Source organism: Wolffia australiana, chromosome 11, assembly GCF_029677425.1.
Source record: "Wolffia australiana isolate 7733 chromosome 11, ASM2967742v1".
Taxonomy (NCBI): domain Eukaryota; kingdom Viridiplantae; phylum Streptophyta; class Magnoliopsida; order Alismatales; family Araceae; genus Wolffia; species Wolffia australiana.
In genome coordinates, this window is record NC_135845.1 from 13,896,453 (window position 1) to 13,912,996 (window position 16,544).

The following is a 16,544-nucleotide window of genomic DNA, read 5'->3' on the forward strand; positions in this document are numbered from 1 at the left end:
ATTAAAGGATGGTTATATATATGTTATTAATAAGGACTTTTATGAACAGTTCCTACTAATATAAATAAGGGGCCACCCATTTTAGGTTCCCATGCCATCCAGATGTGGGCGCCCCCTTTCTTCTCAGTTTCACTCTCCATGCATTCCATTAGGGAGTCTTTAAGAGATTTGGAGTAGAAAAAGAGGAGATCCAACAGTCCTTGGATCGTGTGGGTACATGTAGATATTGGGTATGTGAACAGCTTAAAAGGACTCTCCTAACGAGAAGGTCAAGCGTGGAATAAGTTCTCCAAAGGTACACTATGTTTCCATGTTTAGAGATAAACCTTGAATTAATTTTTCATCTTCCACTACATGGTAAAGGGTTTTACAAGCACTCATTCATCCTCTAGGACCCAACATGTAGTACAGGAAATTCTCATGATTCAAATTATACGAAATGTGATTTGACGCCGGGACTCTCCTCAGAATGAGAATATCCTGTAATTGAAATTACAAAAACTTTTGACATGCAGCTGACACATGTGCGAATACTTGAAAAATTGATGGTTGTATCTTTGGCAAGTTTGAGGATTCGTTTGACACATTCAAGATCCCATAAGTCGATCAATGGAAGAGAAAGAGAAATTCAAGGGCTTATAATGATCCAATTTAAGAACATGGTAGTGAAGAATCCCAAAAAAAATTTGGCACAAAATTTGAGAGAGATTTTATTTCTCCCTCTTTCTCATGCACCCATACATAGACTTGGATATATAAATATTCCCATATCTATGTAAAATCCATCTTATTTTTTTCCTGAAGTGGTAGTCCTAGTTAACTAAAGTGAGTTTGAGATGAATCAAATTTCATGGGGAAAAATACATTGAAATTGGGGGATAAAACAGAATGGAGAGGCTTCCATGTAGCAGCTAATCACCTTATCTTAGGTGAAAATAAGGATCTATGGTGAATTCCTCGTATTTCCATTATGATATTGTTCTACACACCCATCAATATATTTCCATACGTATACATTTTCAGCCTTCATCATCTAGATATAATTTAGACATAGCCAACAATGTTTATCAAAATTATCCATTTACAAGTCAGTTAAATCGTTGTTACATAATAAATTTAGTTAAGCAAGCGCTCTTGGCATTTCTGTTTTTATTTGATACAATGGGAGTTTACAAAAGGATATATCAAATAAAAAACAGAAACACCAAGAGGACATGCTTAAATACATTTATTTATTTTTCAATCAGAAAATAAGGTCTGAAACAATGAAATGGAATCCAATAAGATATTATGGTCATTTTACTCGTATTATGATTTTCAATAAGTCATACTATCATAAATAATTTTTATTACTTCTTTTGGATAGAAAAAATCCAAGAAAATTATATTTCCAACAGAAACAAAATGGTTATAATGACTCGTGTAAATGTCCGTCATGAAATGCCAATTTTAATGTGAATCATTTAAATTAAATATGTGACTTTTTTCAGAGAAATGATCTTATAAATAACAATGGTATAATGAAGATCGTATAAAAAATCATTGAAATTTTTTAATACGATAGTAATTCTCATTAAAAAAGTTTTCGCAATACATTTAGGGAGATTATTTCCAATTACATAAGCAATCTTCATCAGATTATTTTTATAAGATCGGAATATATGTACATACACTTCTACAAAAATGTGAAATAATATATGTACATACACTTCTGACATATGATCTCTACAAATTTAAGGTCACGGAGAAAGAAGAATTTGAGATGATAATCAAGGGGAAAATATACTCAAAGGAAGAGACGATTCAGATCAGAAAGAAAGAAAAGCAAAATTTTACAGAACTTTTGAAGTCATGTTCTTCAAGTTCCAACATAAATAACACATTTTACAGAACTATTAATGGGATGATACTTTATTGAAATACAATTATGGCATGATAAATCTGTGGAATCATCACAACCAAAGTATCAAAATGATTTGACATCTTAGAGTGAAACTGTTTACAGGAGGCTTTAGACAAAAAATATCTATGGAAATTTTTCAGAAGTTCTAGATTCGATAAACTAGTTTTTAAACCAAGATCAAGATATGGGTGATGACAAGGATGACGGATGCTTCTTTGCCAATTGATGATTGGCACTGAATTAGTATTTTCTTAAATGATCAGTGAAGACTTACTTTTGCTAGAGAGAGGCACAGATTTCCTATTCTCATTTTCTCATTTTTCGCAAGAACGAGAGTTAATGAGGTTGCATCAAAAGGTACTTAGACCCCTTGATTAAGAGCACCTATTAGGGTATTTAAAATATTTAAATGAGTACTTAAACGAGTGTCAAAAGATTGGTACTTAAACAAAATTTTAAGGAATCCATTATAAACTTAAATGAGTCCAAGAAGAATTATGTATAATAAAATATGAATCGATATCATCTACTGATATTTCAAAGAAAAGCAATACATCTAAAAATATATTTAATCAGCTCAAGCAATGAGTTAATAAAATTTCTTCGAAAACTCATTTATACATCTGGGTTTAAATTCAGGATCGTTAAGATGTGACTCATTTCTGATTCAATATAATCAATGGAAAACGTGGTGAAGCATCAAAAGTCCCCTACGCTCGCACAGGAACCCTTGAACGTCACCAGAAAAAACTGGACTATTGGTTTTTTGTTTTATTTCTTCCCAGACACAGTAAGCCGTAAGAGTGGTAAAACTTCAAGATTTCTATTTATGTTAATCTGTTAACATTTTAGAACTATATTCATCATAAAAAATTGATTCATTTCTCACCATTTCACGGAATGATCAATCTTCCGTGACCCTCTTATCAAAGTTAGATACTTATCCAACCGTTTGGAATTGGATTGAAACCCAGGTCAGGGAAATGAATGTGGTCTAAGCAAGCTTTCCAATAAAATATATATCTTTTCCTAGATGATGATCTCACATGTTTTCTATATTAAAGTCGTTTACACAAAAGCAAGTAGCAGAACGCACCTCCGAGAGTTGACCCTGATGTTACCATTCTCTTCATTCCAAACCAGAAGTCAATATCTGAGCAAGTCACCGTTTAAGCCAGTAATTCCTGAGTTGACTCATGTGTAGCATGATTTCGTCTCGCCCTTGGTTGGTGACGCTACTCGTGAGGATCCACGGCGGTGCCGTCTGAAAGAACTCGGCGATCATACTGAGAAAATCCTCTGCATTCTCCTCCGGCCGCCTACCCCCATTCTTCGCCTTCTTCCTCTTGTCGCACTTGGTAAACAATATCGTCATCGGAACCTGTCCAAGATAGTGATAAGTCTCTACCACGAGTATATCAAACCAAGAAGAGGAGAATGGGGAATTCCCATCTCGCCACACGTGCGGGATGAGTCTACACATGGGGACAATTTGAATAAAAAGCGCGGGAAAAATGCTGGGAGCGGAAGACTATAAAGGGGAAAAAGGAGCTGAAAGCGTCAAGAAGTTGTTAACCGTCTTCAGCAAGTCGTCAGGAGACTCTCCTCGCGCGGTGCTGTCCGATCCGGACAGCACGTCTCCCGATCCAGGGAGCCTTCTATTTCCCTTATTTCGTGTGTACTTCTGGTTTTCATGAAATTCTTCAAACTCTCGACGATCGTTATACAAAGTGATTTCTGAGATCAAACGAAAGACTCGCATTTGATCTATTGAGATCTCCAGCTATCATTCTTCGATCAAGTGCAGGTGTGTCAGTTCATCACACTTATTCTATTATCCAGAGTTACATCAATATATAGATCCGACGGTATTCATAAGGATCTTAACAGATAGCAACTTATTTTTTCAGTTTTTCATGGGTCGATGCTCAAAGTAAACAATAACTGAGAAGAGAAAACTTCAGGATTACCTGGTTCTGGCCCAGCCAGCAGGCATATTTGAGGTCTGACTTCTTGGGGGGGATGGACGCATCGATGAGGAGGAAGACTGAGAGAAGGGTCTTCCTCTTGAGGAAGTAATTCTTGGTGAACTGGTCCCAGTCGGTTCGCAACTGTTGTGGAGCTGAGGCATACCTGGCCCAGTAAAGTCAACCATTTTGATAAGAAAAAATGAATGGTAGTTGGATTGATGGTAAAATAGAATCCTGGGTTCTGAATAGTGATCATATTGATGATGAGAAAAGACAACTCTTGGCTCAGTTCTCCACCTAAATGACAGAAAAAGAATTGATTTTCATTCTATTGAACCTGTATCATAGTGATAATCAGGGTTCATTATTCTTGATGATGATGATGACTGATCATTGACCTATTCATTCGTCCATGCCAGGTTGACAATGATGATGATGGTGATGAATTTGTCCACACAATCCTCATCTTGGAGGCATAAAATGATGAGGATGATGGTAATGAAAATGGTAGAACAAGTCCACTTTGCCACCGCATCCAATCATCACCAATCTGACAATGCCATATCCTCTCACAATCACTGATCTGCCACTGGCTCTTCCCTACCAACTGTGTGTTATCGCCGTGAACTTCTCGTCCTTGTAGAAGATTACATGAGGATGATGATGATGAGTTGTCATCACTCTCATCATTCATTTGCCCCAGGTTGACAATGAAGAAGTCATCATAATGATCATCACTCTTTCTGTGACACATGCCAGTGATGATAGCGATGATGATAACATTTTCAGATGATATAGATTTGTTTGTCCTGGGACGACAAAACCCTACTGATCATTTTTCAAAGACTAACTCTGGTTTTTGAATGGTCGAACAGCCCAGGCCAATTTACTTATGATAACCATGACTAATCACAAAGCCGGTCCTTCAAAAGATGATGTGCAGGGTCTTATGGGACTATAAACAGGCCCATGTTTTAAGATAGCTTTAATTAAATTGATCTTCAGAGAGATGGACATTGGTTTAGAGGTCGATATATATAATCGTGATTTAGACCAGGTTTTAGTTTTAAGGATCACCATGGAGATTATGGGCTTGGTTTTTTAGGCCTATTAATAGACTAGTGATTTAAAGAGGGACGTAGACCATTACCCATAACCAGGTAGATCCACCAGATACCAGCTATCGTTTATCCGGAAATGGTTGATGCACTGAGTTTTTCCTGCACAGAAATACATGAAAATAGAGCTTAGGAACAGTAATTAGGTTACACCGAAAGATATGCAAAGGAGTTGCTGGATAACTTCGTCAACTCAACAGGTACATTATAAGAGCCCCGGATTGGAAAAAGGTTTCCTCTATTCTTTTGGTCTATGCATTTTGGCGTAAAAAATTTACTAATAAATCTGCAATTCATCTACAAGAACAATGTTCTTAGCGGGATTGAAATGTGAATATCTACATGGCTCGAGAAATGAATTCCTGAAATCTTTCCGAAGACCAGTTTTCATAAGTAATTCGTATTATGATGGGACATCCAACTTCGAGCAGAAATAAAATCGAATCAATCAATGCTGTCTAATGCATTATGAGCCAGATTTTCATATGATAAATTTCAATGAAATTTTAATCATCGGATCAGTTGAGCTTTCTCGTATGAAGAAAGAATCCTGAGCAAGATCCAATGGCTCATATTTTCTATACCAAATTCACCGCACAAAAGAAAGATCATTCAAGTGCATTCTCTAAAACAAAAAACCTTCACAACTTGGCCTGAAGATAATTGATAATTTTTAGGACAGATTGAGAATTTGACGTGGCAGTAACATTAGAAAGGATTGAATAGTGTTATAGAGTGAAAAGAGAAGAACAGACTCACAGACCAGGTTTCTTGGAAGTGAGAGCCAAGCGTTTTCGCCTGACGATGGAATTCAACAGGGAAGACTTCCCAACATTGGACCGCCCCACAAGCGCAAACTCCGGCCGATTATCCGACGGACAATCCTCCGTCTTGGTGCTGCTCTTCACAAACTCCGCCGACGAGATGAGCTCCCCCTTCGCGTGAGGGCCAAGCACGATATTGGAGCCCTTAAGAACCCTAACGCTCGCGATCCCCCCTTCCAATTCCACCTCGGGGGGCACGAACAGCTTCTCGAGCGGGAGATTCACAGGAACTTCATCAAAATCGCTGTGCTCTTCGTCAGAGATCAAACCCGTCTCGGGAAGCGATATTTCGAGGTGGGTTTCCGCGGAGACGACAGAAAGCGCCCGAATTTGTCGTCGGGGGAGAACGGCGAATTGATGGTTTGAGAGGAAGGAGATTGTGGAATTGGCGAAGCCGAAGAACCTTGGGATTGAGCACGAAGAGATGATTCTTTGGGGCAGGCGCTGTGAGAGAGCAGACATCTTCTCTCGCTACCAATCTGAAGTTCAGTGCCAGAGAGAGCAGAGAAGAAGAAGAAGAAGAAGAAGAAGAAGAAGATAGAAGCTGGAGTTTTATACCAGTTCTTATTGGGTCAAATTATACTTATTAGCCCAATTAGATATTTATAAAAGTGACCTAATATCAATTAGATATTTTTTTTCTGGAGACTCACATATGTTCTGTCCCTTACCGTCATCCGTCATCGGTCCTGACCTCGGAACTCAAATGAGACAAAAAGCATGTGGGCCTTCCGTTATTTTAGGTTTACAACCGTCCTCCGTCCGTCATCTATTCAGTCTAGTTCTCTAGGACAGATGACTAACTAAATTTATTTTCCGTCCCACTCTGTCCAATTTAAACTAAGATTGCCTAGTATAAAAGTGGACTGACCTGATATTACTATTGTCTCTCTTGTCCTAGAGATTATTCATCTGTTCTGTCCTTACCGTCATCCGTCCTGAATTCGGAACAAAAACTAGACAAGCATTTGTGTCTTCTGTAACTTTAGGTTTACAACTGCCGCCCATCTGTAATCCCTGCACTCCAGTCTCTGGCACATATGTCATGATCATGGTATTGTATGTATCCATCTTTGGAGTATGAGAATGGTCATTTTTACACCAGAGGAATGCTATGAGAATCAGAAGAACTCAAAGAACTGCAAGCCCATACTCACATGAATCCAAATGTGCTTATGAAAACAATGAGTAAATAGTATTTAGCTAATTAGGAAATCAAAATTAAACATGTGATAATCATTTGTGTTTTTTTATATAAACTCAACATTTAAGGTTGAATAACATCACTGCTCCTTTGCAGTTAACCAATGAATTTATATAAAACTAAGACGCCAATAATAGATCTAGTGATTATGGATCATGTCATACAAAAATTCTTTGCCATACAGTTGTATCTTCTGTCATAAGAAAGAACTCTTAGTTCGTTTTGGTAGAACATGGGTCTCCAAAACACAATGTTGTGGGTTCAAATCCTACAGATTTTGAATATGTTCTTTGTCATATTGAATAACAAACAAGAACCTAACTTAACTGAAAAGGTTGATGAGGATGTGAAGAATAGTGTAAATTAGGCCATAAGCTTTAAATGAGGTGAGAAGGAAATCTGAGGCGCAGATGATGAAATGGGGAAGTGATGATGATGATGAATCAACGTAAGGCAAGAGAACTTATCATAGGTCCTTATGTTCAGCCAGGCCCATGGTGATTTGGTGATGTAGGCAAGTCTTTTCTTCTCTCCTTTGGCTTTCTCAAAGCACTCAAAATACCAAGCAACACTTGATGGATCCTCAACTCTCTTTCAATCAGCCAACCAACGTAGGATAAAAAATTCATATATGTTTTTTAGAAAGATCAAGAGTTCATCTTATAGATCCAATTGCATGGATGAATGAGGAGAGAAAGATGAAGCTGCCCTTAAATTTTCAGCTTAATTGGCCTTCTAGATTTTCAGATATCAAGCATTGAAGTTGGAAAACTCCCGGTCATTGATTCTATGTAAATATTTCTCTCTCGTCATCCTCCCTGCCACCATCACGTCACATCTAGGGTTTATTCCTTAGACCCTCCAAAATTCTGCCAATGATTGGTCCAAAATTCTGTCAATAGCTCATGGCGCACCTTGTGTCCCTGAGCAGAAAAGACAACTGAAACTGTAGTCAGCATGTCTATGCTTGCCACGTCCACACGCTTTATGATTTCCACCATTCAAGTGTAAACACATAGGTGCCACAGGTACACATGTGCATTTGTGCCCCATATATGCATGGTGTCTTTATTCATGTAACATGTGGTTGGCACCAAAATAGTTGACAACTGAATGCATTAAAAAATCAAAAAGTGATCATTATTTAAATATAACAGTCTTGGTCTACATGCTCACATCAATTGAAAATTAAATCTATTCTTTCATTTCATTAGTCCATGTCACCCCTGTGATTAAAAAATTACTACTGTGTTAGTAACGATTGCTCATTATGGCACTGTGGTTTGAGATGGCATTATTTTACTCATTGTGGAAAAGCGATCATTGGTGACCATTCGATCTAATGGAATGGCGACATCTGGTACGGAAGATGATTAAGTCCAAAATCAATTAAAAGTTAGAAAATCTATAAACACATATTCTCAGACTTATAAAAATAATATCTTCTTGAATTTTACGTCATATAATTCAGGAAAAATCTTATTCTGACCGAAAATTTTATTTTTCCCTAAAAATCAACAATATTCAAAAATTCATTCTAAAAAAATTTAATCATTTAAGGATTGATAGCACACATATATAAATGATTTTGTGTGATTGATCATGTAAATATGGACATATTCACCTAATGAATATGTGGGCTATCAATTTTCTTTATACTATTTGTGATAACGATGTAGGGAATAAAATAATGAAAATTATTGTGTATATTGTGAACATGATTGTCTTGTAAAGCCTTTGAATTATTGATTTTGGTGGTTTATTGTCATCCATAAAAAATGCATTGTCAATAAGGAGATGATGGATTGTGCATAAGAATCTTACTCTTTAATTAAAATGCATTTAAGTTATTTTTGTGATATTTATTTTGCATTGCCTAGAGTGAAATAATTTAGCGTCTGGGAAACTGTTCACAAAGGAGGTATGGATCAATACATGTAAATTAAAATACTGTATCCAACCCATTTTAAGCTTGTACGATAATCACATGTGCATGTTAACATATATAATAATATCACATAGTTTACATGTCTATTATCAGGGAAATGATCATATAAGTATGTGTTTTTACAATGATATTCCCTTTTTCCTGGCCTTGCAGTTTTGTGGTGCCATAATACACCTATAATCACTTATTTTTGTTTATTTTCTCTCTTCTTCTGAAAAAGGAGAAATTTCAGGGGCTTAAATCACAATAAATGTGATACGATCTCATGGACATGTAGGGAATGGATAAAAATTGACCCGTTAGAGTGTAATTAATTCACCTAAACCATTAAATGTGCCCATACATGTGGTAAAACATGAGTTGAAGTTGGGGGGAAAATGGGTTCAAATCTTGTGAAATGTGTACAGTTCTGATTTATTCTTTTCAGGTCCACATGATTGGAGACAAGGCTTACACACATATCTTCACTCCAATCGTTGACACTTTTTTGGGGATTACAAGGATACAAATCAAGAGCTGATTAAAGCAGCTTTCAAGTCCAGGTTTTGATGAAAAATAGTTGGGGAATCTGAGGATTCCAATGCCACATCGATGATTTATGACATGGATAGAGGAAGAGAGAGAAATAATCAACAGACCAAATTTCTCAAACTTCAGAACTTGACATCTAATGATCCACAATATTTGGGTTGAAATTTGGAGGAATCTCTTACGTCCTCTCTTATATCTCTAATATAATCCATGGCCATCGATCTGTAAATATAATCACCCAGAATGTAAAAAAGAAACCCTAGGAATTTTCCCCAATTTAGTTTGGTGAATTTATTTGCTCACTCAAAACCTCATTTGGGTTCGATCTTGATTTTCAAGAGTAAAGTATTGAAGTAGTTGTGAATCTAACCAAGAGTGCTGAATAAAAAAAGCACCAATCGTTGATGAGTTTACTAATCTTCTCTCTTATTTATTATTTCTGCCATTTTTTTAGGTTGTCTTCACAGAGGACATCCCGTTCCTTGTCTACGTGCAACTGTCATGCGGTCAAATTCCGAGCTAGGAACAATGCTCGAATCTGGCATGTGTCGGCCTCAGTGCTTGGAGCAGAACACTAATTAGCCTTGATCTCTTGCAGCAGAAGCCTTCGCAATAGCTTAAGTACGCATAGAAGGGGTTAAGGGAGAGGGTGGGGATGTAGCCCCATTGAGGGAGACAAGGGAATCATTGCATTAATATTGTAATGAGATTACATCGTAGTCATGGACATTACATGTGGGAAGACAAGGGATCATACCAAAGTAACGAGACGAGGCATCGCGCACCTTGGTAGTGTCGCCCTTGCGCCTTGAGACTGTCGCTCCACGCGCGCGCCCGTCGCACCTGCCGCTACACACGTGCCCACAAGCCAGGTGTTGCACGCCATGTGCCCATGGGTATGGCACTCGGCCATCTGCCGCCCATCCCAGCCTTGACACTCCACATGCCACCAGCACATGCGCTGACACCTATCGCATGCGTTCTGCCCAGACACCGTCGTGCTCAGCGCCTCAAGCTGAGCGCTGCCCGCCTAGTGCTACCCGCGGGGGTTCCAACCACCCCCATCGTCTCAGTACCCTTTGTGCACCAATTCCTTAGTCTCCTGGCAGAATGTCTACTGCCCCGCACACAGGATGCACGCGAGCAGCCATGCGGCTTACCCGCACAACTTTGCGCCCACCGTCGTGGGACTACCACCCAGCATGCGCATCCCGTGCACACACGTCGCGCTTAACGCCCGCGCATGCGTCCTTGGTGGCCCACGCTCCAAGCACGCACGGGCCTTCCCTGATCCCCCGTGCTTGAGCGCCAACGGGCACGCGCATCATAAGGGCGATGGCCTAAAAGATCAGGGTCCAGCCTCGCCACCCGTAGTGCATATTGTAGCGTCGCACAAGAGGACTCAATCTCCAAATCATGAGTCCACACGAACATGTACCCGCAGTTAGCACGGAGGCCTTTGTACAAGAATGTCGCATACTTTGGGGCCGTACAGCAGCTCTCACTACTTTTTTTTTTTTGATGACACGTATCCGCCACAATTTCGTGAAACAAATTAGATTTAAGTCGTAAAATATTTTAAAATCCTAAAATTTACAAGCCAAAAACTCAACTTTTGAATACTCTATGGATGTGACCCTTAATCTTTTCTTGTAAGGAACTCCATAAATATTTTTGCATGAATCTGAAGCCTTCAACAACATATTTAATCATAATTTCTAGTTTATCACTATCCAAATTTCAAAGTCTTAAGGTAATTAAAAATCACCATATAAATTTCTAGAAGATAAAGGAATGGTGAAAAAGTTTCCTCTTAAGGTAATTAAAAATCACCATATAAATTTGGAGTTATAGATTTCCTAATAATCCATTTTATTATGAATCATAATATGAGGATGGATATTTGAAGACTATTGATGCCGGACGTCGTTGGTGAAGTCGTCTGGACGGGTATCGAGACAATGCTCTGATACCAATTTGATGTCGGACGCCATCGGGGACATCGTCCGGTTGGGTATCGAGACGATGCTCAGATACATCGATGATGCCAGACGTCATCAGTGACATCATCTGACGAACAACTCCCTAAGGGGAATGTAACTACGTGACGCGAAGATCCTAGGTGGATGTATGTGCAGGCCCCAACACGTGGGGACTTGCCGAGATCCAAGTTCCAGGGGGCGATTGGTGATGGTGATAGTGACCTTCTGACCCTCGTTGAAGCGACGACGGTGCCTATGGCGTCTTACGGAATATTTTTGTTGGCGCTCGCACGTAACATAAGAGCTCAACCCGTACCTAAGAAATCACTCAACTCGTAGTTTTCAAGATATAAACTCTCACCTAATTCTAACACGAGTGCAGTGGAATGCAGACGAAAATATACTGAAAGACTTAATATAATTGACGAGCAAGGGGAACGACATACCTTGTTGGTGGCGGCATTTTTTGTCGGTGTCTTCGTCGAACACGGACTGGTGCGGGCAGGTAGGCGGAGGCGTGGCGTTGACGGGCACGACTTGGCTTGACTAGCGACGGTGTCGCGGTGCAGGAGGGGGATGCCAAAGAGCGGTGGTGAGGACAAGGTCAGGTAGAGAAGGTTAAGTGGCGGCCACGCGTGGGTGCGGCGACGGTAGTCGGTGCGGATGTAGTGATCGCATGAGACATGAGTGGCAGTGGGCAGCACGTGCAGTCACAGGGCAACGCAGGGAGGCGCGCACACGGCGGAGCGCGCTGGAGACACTAGCAATCACAGGCGGCGCTGACTTGGCGCGTCACGGTGTGGCGACGCACTGTGGCGCAGGATGGGGCGTGCGGAACTGCAAACGGCACGGGCGTCAAGTGTGGCTTGGCGACGAGCTGGGGCGCGTGCGATGGCACGCGCGACCACGGCAGAGCAGTGTCACGCGTGCGTGGATTAGCAGCTCGTGGTGCCGCTCGGGGATGCCACGAGGTGGCGCTCGCAGCGGCATGGTCGAGTAGACCAAGTGCACTAGAGGCGGCGTGCCCCACATGAGTCCCGCGTTGGTTTGACCTGGTGATAGGAGCCAATGCGCGAATGACGACAGATCGGCGATTAATGGGCAACGGTAAGGGTGCGTTGGGGACCGCTCGGACGTGCGGGGCCACAAAATATCGCGCAGAAGAGTCCTCCGGGTCCACGTCCTACACAAGTTGAAAGGACGACCTGGCATCGTCATGCAATAGCTCCACAGACGTCGACAGCGTTTAGGGGCTAGTGCCGAAGGATACAACGGCGAGAAAGAAAGAGAGAGGGGGGAATGGAATGAACGGTGATAATGATTCCTTAGAATGCTATCATGATAATGATAATGGTCATGGTTGTGGAACCAAGATCTACATCATCTTCATTGGACACATGGATGATTCCTTCCTACGAATACCATGAGTCATCGGCATCCATCTCAGGATTTGTAGCCTTTCTTCATCGAGGCATTTTCACAAGACATCACACTCAATTGATTCTCTTTTTAAAATACTCCACATCAAGAGTTCTTCAATAGTTATTTTTTTGTTGAAAATTCTGTAAGCTCTAACACTCTTAGAATCCTTAGAAAATTGTTTAAGCTCTTCATGAATCAAATGTTGTATATATTTCTTTGTTTGGCTGTTTGTGAAATTTTTGCCTCTTCCCTTTAGTAGCTGATATTAAAGACCGTGAAGAGTATGTCTGACCACTGTTTATTCGTCACACAACAACCTATAAATACAGATTTTCCTAAAAATAATCCTTGTGGGTTTTTTCCTTGCACCATCCATGAAATTTCTATTAAGAGAAAAAAAATGTTCATCTACGCATAGTATTGGTAAAAGTCTTCCATAAATGATGGCAAATATGACATAAATGCCATGATTAAACACATTATAATTAAAGTTAAAGTCAACATTTGTAAGCAAGCCAATTAGGATCCAGATTTCCAAAAGATCATCAAAGCAATTGCAAGCACTATGGGTACAAACACAGACACTCTATAGTTGATAAGAATTTCCTTTATGATGACAAATTCAATTCTACCCAAGTGTCTTTTGAAGGAGATTATCTATTCAACCCATACTTCCTAGCACTGTCCATCCTACTTCAATATCTTACCTATTCAAGCCATACTTCCTATCCCTGACCATCCTACTTCAATATCTTATCATACTGAACCAGATCTGAGATGACTGTTGGAAATAATAACACTTTGTGTTGCTTCTCTGCCAAAATATATCTCTGAACTTCAAAAGGTCAACCCAACACAACATTCACCACAAATAAGGATAGAAATCTCACTATCCTGATCTCAGGAGATTTACACTAGGCCAAAAAATGGTAGCTCTGCCCCAAGAATATCCACAATTAGATGAGATCCTTCAAGCCTTTTGATACCTATTTTTCAAGAAAGTACCAAAGAAGGAAAAGGCGGGAGGGTCAATGGACCGTTGACCGGACGACCTGACCAGGGAACTTGACCCGATAAATAAGAGGGAGTTTTCTTGATTCGGGCCTGCGACAGTTACGTTGCTGGAGGACCAGAGACGAGGTGCTACACTGCTAATCCGGAAAGGGGATTACAACGACAAGGAAGGATCTCCGTCACGGAAAGCGCGAGCCGTCCTATTGTCTAATTCTGCTATCTTTCTATATCTCTTCTCTCTCTCCCAATATCAGATTCAGACTCACAATTGGAGGATATTGTCAAATTCTTGAGTTTCTATTGGAGATAATTCATTGATACAACATAGGTGTATCAATGTTAGCTCTGCCCCAAAAATATCCACAATTAAAGAAGGTCCTCCAAGCCTTTCAATTGCAATAAACGAAGAGATGATGTGGGAAAGATGGAGAAGTGGCGACTACGGAAGACATTTGTGCTCGTTCGCATAGTCAAACCAAAGAATATGAGCAAAAATCCCTCTTATCACATTAGCATTAGGATGTATCCATGCATTAGTATCTATGTGCATGGCCTAACTTTACATCCAATCTTTAGGAGATATGTTCATGGCTTCAGGCCCACATGAAGACTTAAAACAGCCGGCATCACCGCGACGTCCAGCTCAAAGTGGATGACTTCGTCTATCTCAAGCTCAAAGCAAACTTTTGTCTTCCTCATCTCTTTTGTCGTTTCCCCCGCATGTACACCTGGCAGCTCCGAAAAACACGAGTGCAAAAGACGGGAGGACGATGAATCTAAATGATTTGACAATTCAACCAAAAATGGAAAAAAGGAACCATCAGAGACGATGACAAGGAGAGAGAAAAATAAAAGGCTAGGATTTCTTCAACTTTAAATGGCGATATCTGACAATCTAAAGCTCCGATTGAGCTGAAATTTTCAGCACTGCTTCATCTCCCCGTCCTCTTTAATCCATACCATCCGATCTATAAATATAGGGCATGTATCAATGTGAAATTCATCTTGACCTTTCTTCCTACTTGCGTGGGCTGATTGAAAGATAGTGAGTTTTGAGATCCATCAAGTTTGTTCTTGGTGTCTTTTGTGTGTGGGAAGAAGCATTAGGGAAAAGGGAGATCTTGTCGGCACTCGCAAATTGCCATGATATTAGTGGAACGTTAGGATCTAAGGTAAGTGTCCTCGCCTTACGTTGTTTATCTCTTGACATCATCATTATCATAATTACTTGTTATCATCCTTTTTATTTATCATTTCACTTTCTTATGTCCCCATTATCTCATCTTTGTATTTACCATCATATCGTTTGCTCATTCGATCACTATCATATCCGTCACGTCCTATACCTAATTCTCGTAACACTTTGTGTAATTCTACTGATATTTCCTCAATATCACTATCTCACCTATCCTATTCTCGTATTTATCTCTTCTTGCACATAATCACAATAATAAAAGAATTAAATCCTTAATCATCATTCCCTGTGGAGACGATCCACACTCATCTCTAACTAAATATTATTCAGTAAGTATGGTTAGATATCTTTTTTTTAAAATAATATCAATAATCAGCGACGAATTAAATCCCCTAAATAATGCATTTGCATCTCTTATATTCAAATCTCTAAGCTCAATTTCCTTGGTTCCATCAGACACAAATACGTTTCAACAATTTCCCATTTATATTTAATTCTTCATATAGATTGCATCTTCGTAATCCACGTAGAATATTTTTCTCCATTGAAATAAATTGCAGTGATAATAGAAGCTTCCCATGGTGCTTTTAGAGCCATTTTTTAAATAAAAAACATCAGTAATTCACCTTTCACTTACTTATCTAAATCAGCAACTTGTTTTTTCCCATATTACTTGACCTTATTTGTGTTCACAAACCTTTCATGGCCTTCATTTCTTTTTTGGCACTTTATCTTATCTTTCGTAAATAATAAGTACCAAATAATAGAACATTTTGTTTTCCCATCCTTATTATCTCCTCGATCCGTATGCATGACCCCTTCTATCAAACTCCTCTATTCTCATCGTGCATGCTTGTATTGCCTTAGAAATCAGCATTGTGTGGAAACACACCGACAAACTTTTCTTCCCATCATGTTTGACCTTCAATCATGAGATCCTAATCATCAGATTCCAAGGAAGATGATTCATTGAAGCCTACACAGGCTTATATGTGTTCGTCTTATCTCTATATAAGAGGTGAAAACTCAACAAGGATAATTCATTTAAGTCCTAGCCCAATGTAGTCGAAATATAAGAAAATGGGATTGATGATGATTTCCAAATGCATCAGTCCTATTGGGAAGACTCATCAGAGGTTGACAATTGTTTGTGCCTAAGTCATCCTTGGAGCATCACACACATGATGAATAATACATACACGATAACTTTTGACACACTGGTTTCATGAAAGAGTTGTTGAGCTTGTACATATCATATGGGGGTGGCTGGACTTCTGGATTACATTAAATTAACCCATGATTGTTTCATTTTTATGTTGGATGTGTTTAATTCAATCGCTTATTCGATATATAGTTACTGGGCCAATGGATTCATTAAATAGACAAAGTACATGGGCATAGAGTGGCATGCACAAACGGTTTATTGGACGTTA

General features: G+C 39.5%; 1 protein-coding gene across 1 annotated transcript; it reads right to left on the reverse strand.

Annotated features, from left to right (window-relative positions):
- Positions 1-2,893: 2,893 nt before the first annotated feature.
- LOC144709578 (P-loop containing nucleoside triphosphate hydrolases superfamily protein) lies at positions 2,894-6,339 on the reverse strand. The gene is made up of 4 exons (XM_078583155.1): positions 5,755-6,339; positions 5,024-5,093; positions 3,874-4,036; positions 2,894-3,284 (listed from the first exon to the last, which is right to left on the reverse strand). The coding sequence occupies exons 1-4, from the start codon at positions 6,275-6,277 to the stop codon at positions 3,066-3,068; spliced, it is 975 nt and encodes a 324-aa protein (XP_078439281.1). The 5' UTR covers positions 6,278-6,339; the 3' UTR covers positions 2,894-3,065.
- Positions 6,340-16,544: the final 10,205 nt, after the last annotated feature.

Bases quoted from the DNA above. Each gene is read 5' to 3' on its own strand.
- LOC144709578 (XM_078583155.1), bottom strand. From the start codon at position 6,277: ATGTCTGCTCTCTCACAGCGCCTGCCCCAAAGAATCATCTCTTCGTGC. The intron at 5,094-5,754 runs GTCTGTGAGTCT...ATTTCTGTGCAG, and splicing joins TCTCACTTCCAAGAAACCTG to GAAAAACTCAGTGCATCAAC. The intron at 4,037-5,023 runs GTAATGGTCTAC...TTACTGGGCCAG, and splicing joins GTGGATCTACCTGGTTATGG to GTATGCCTCAGCTCCACAAC.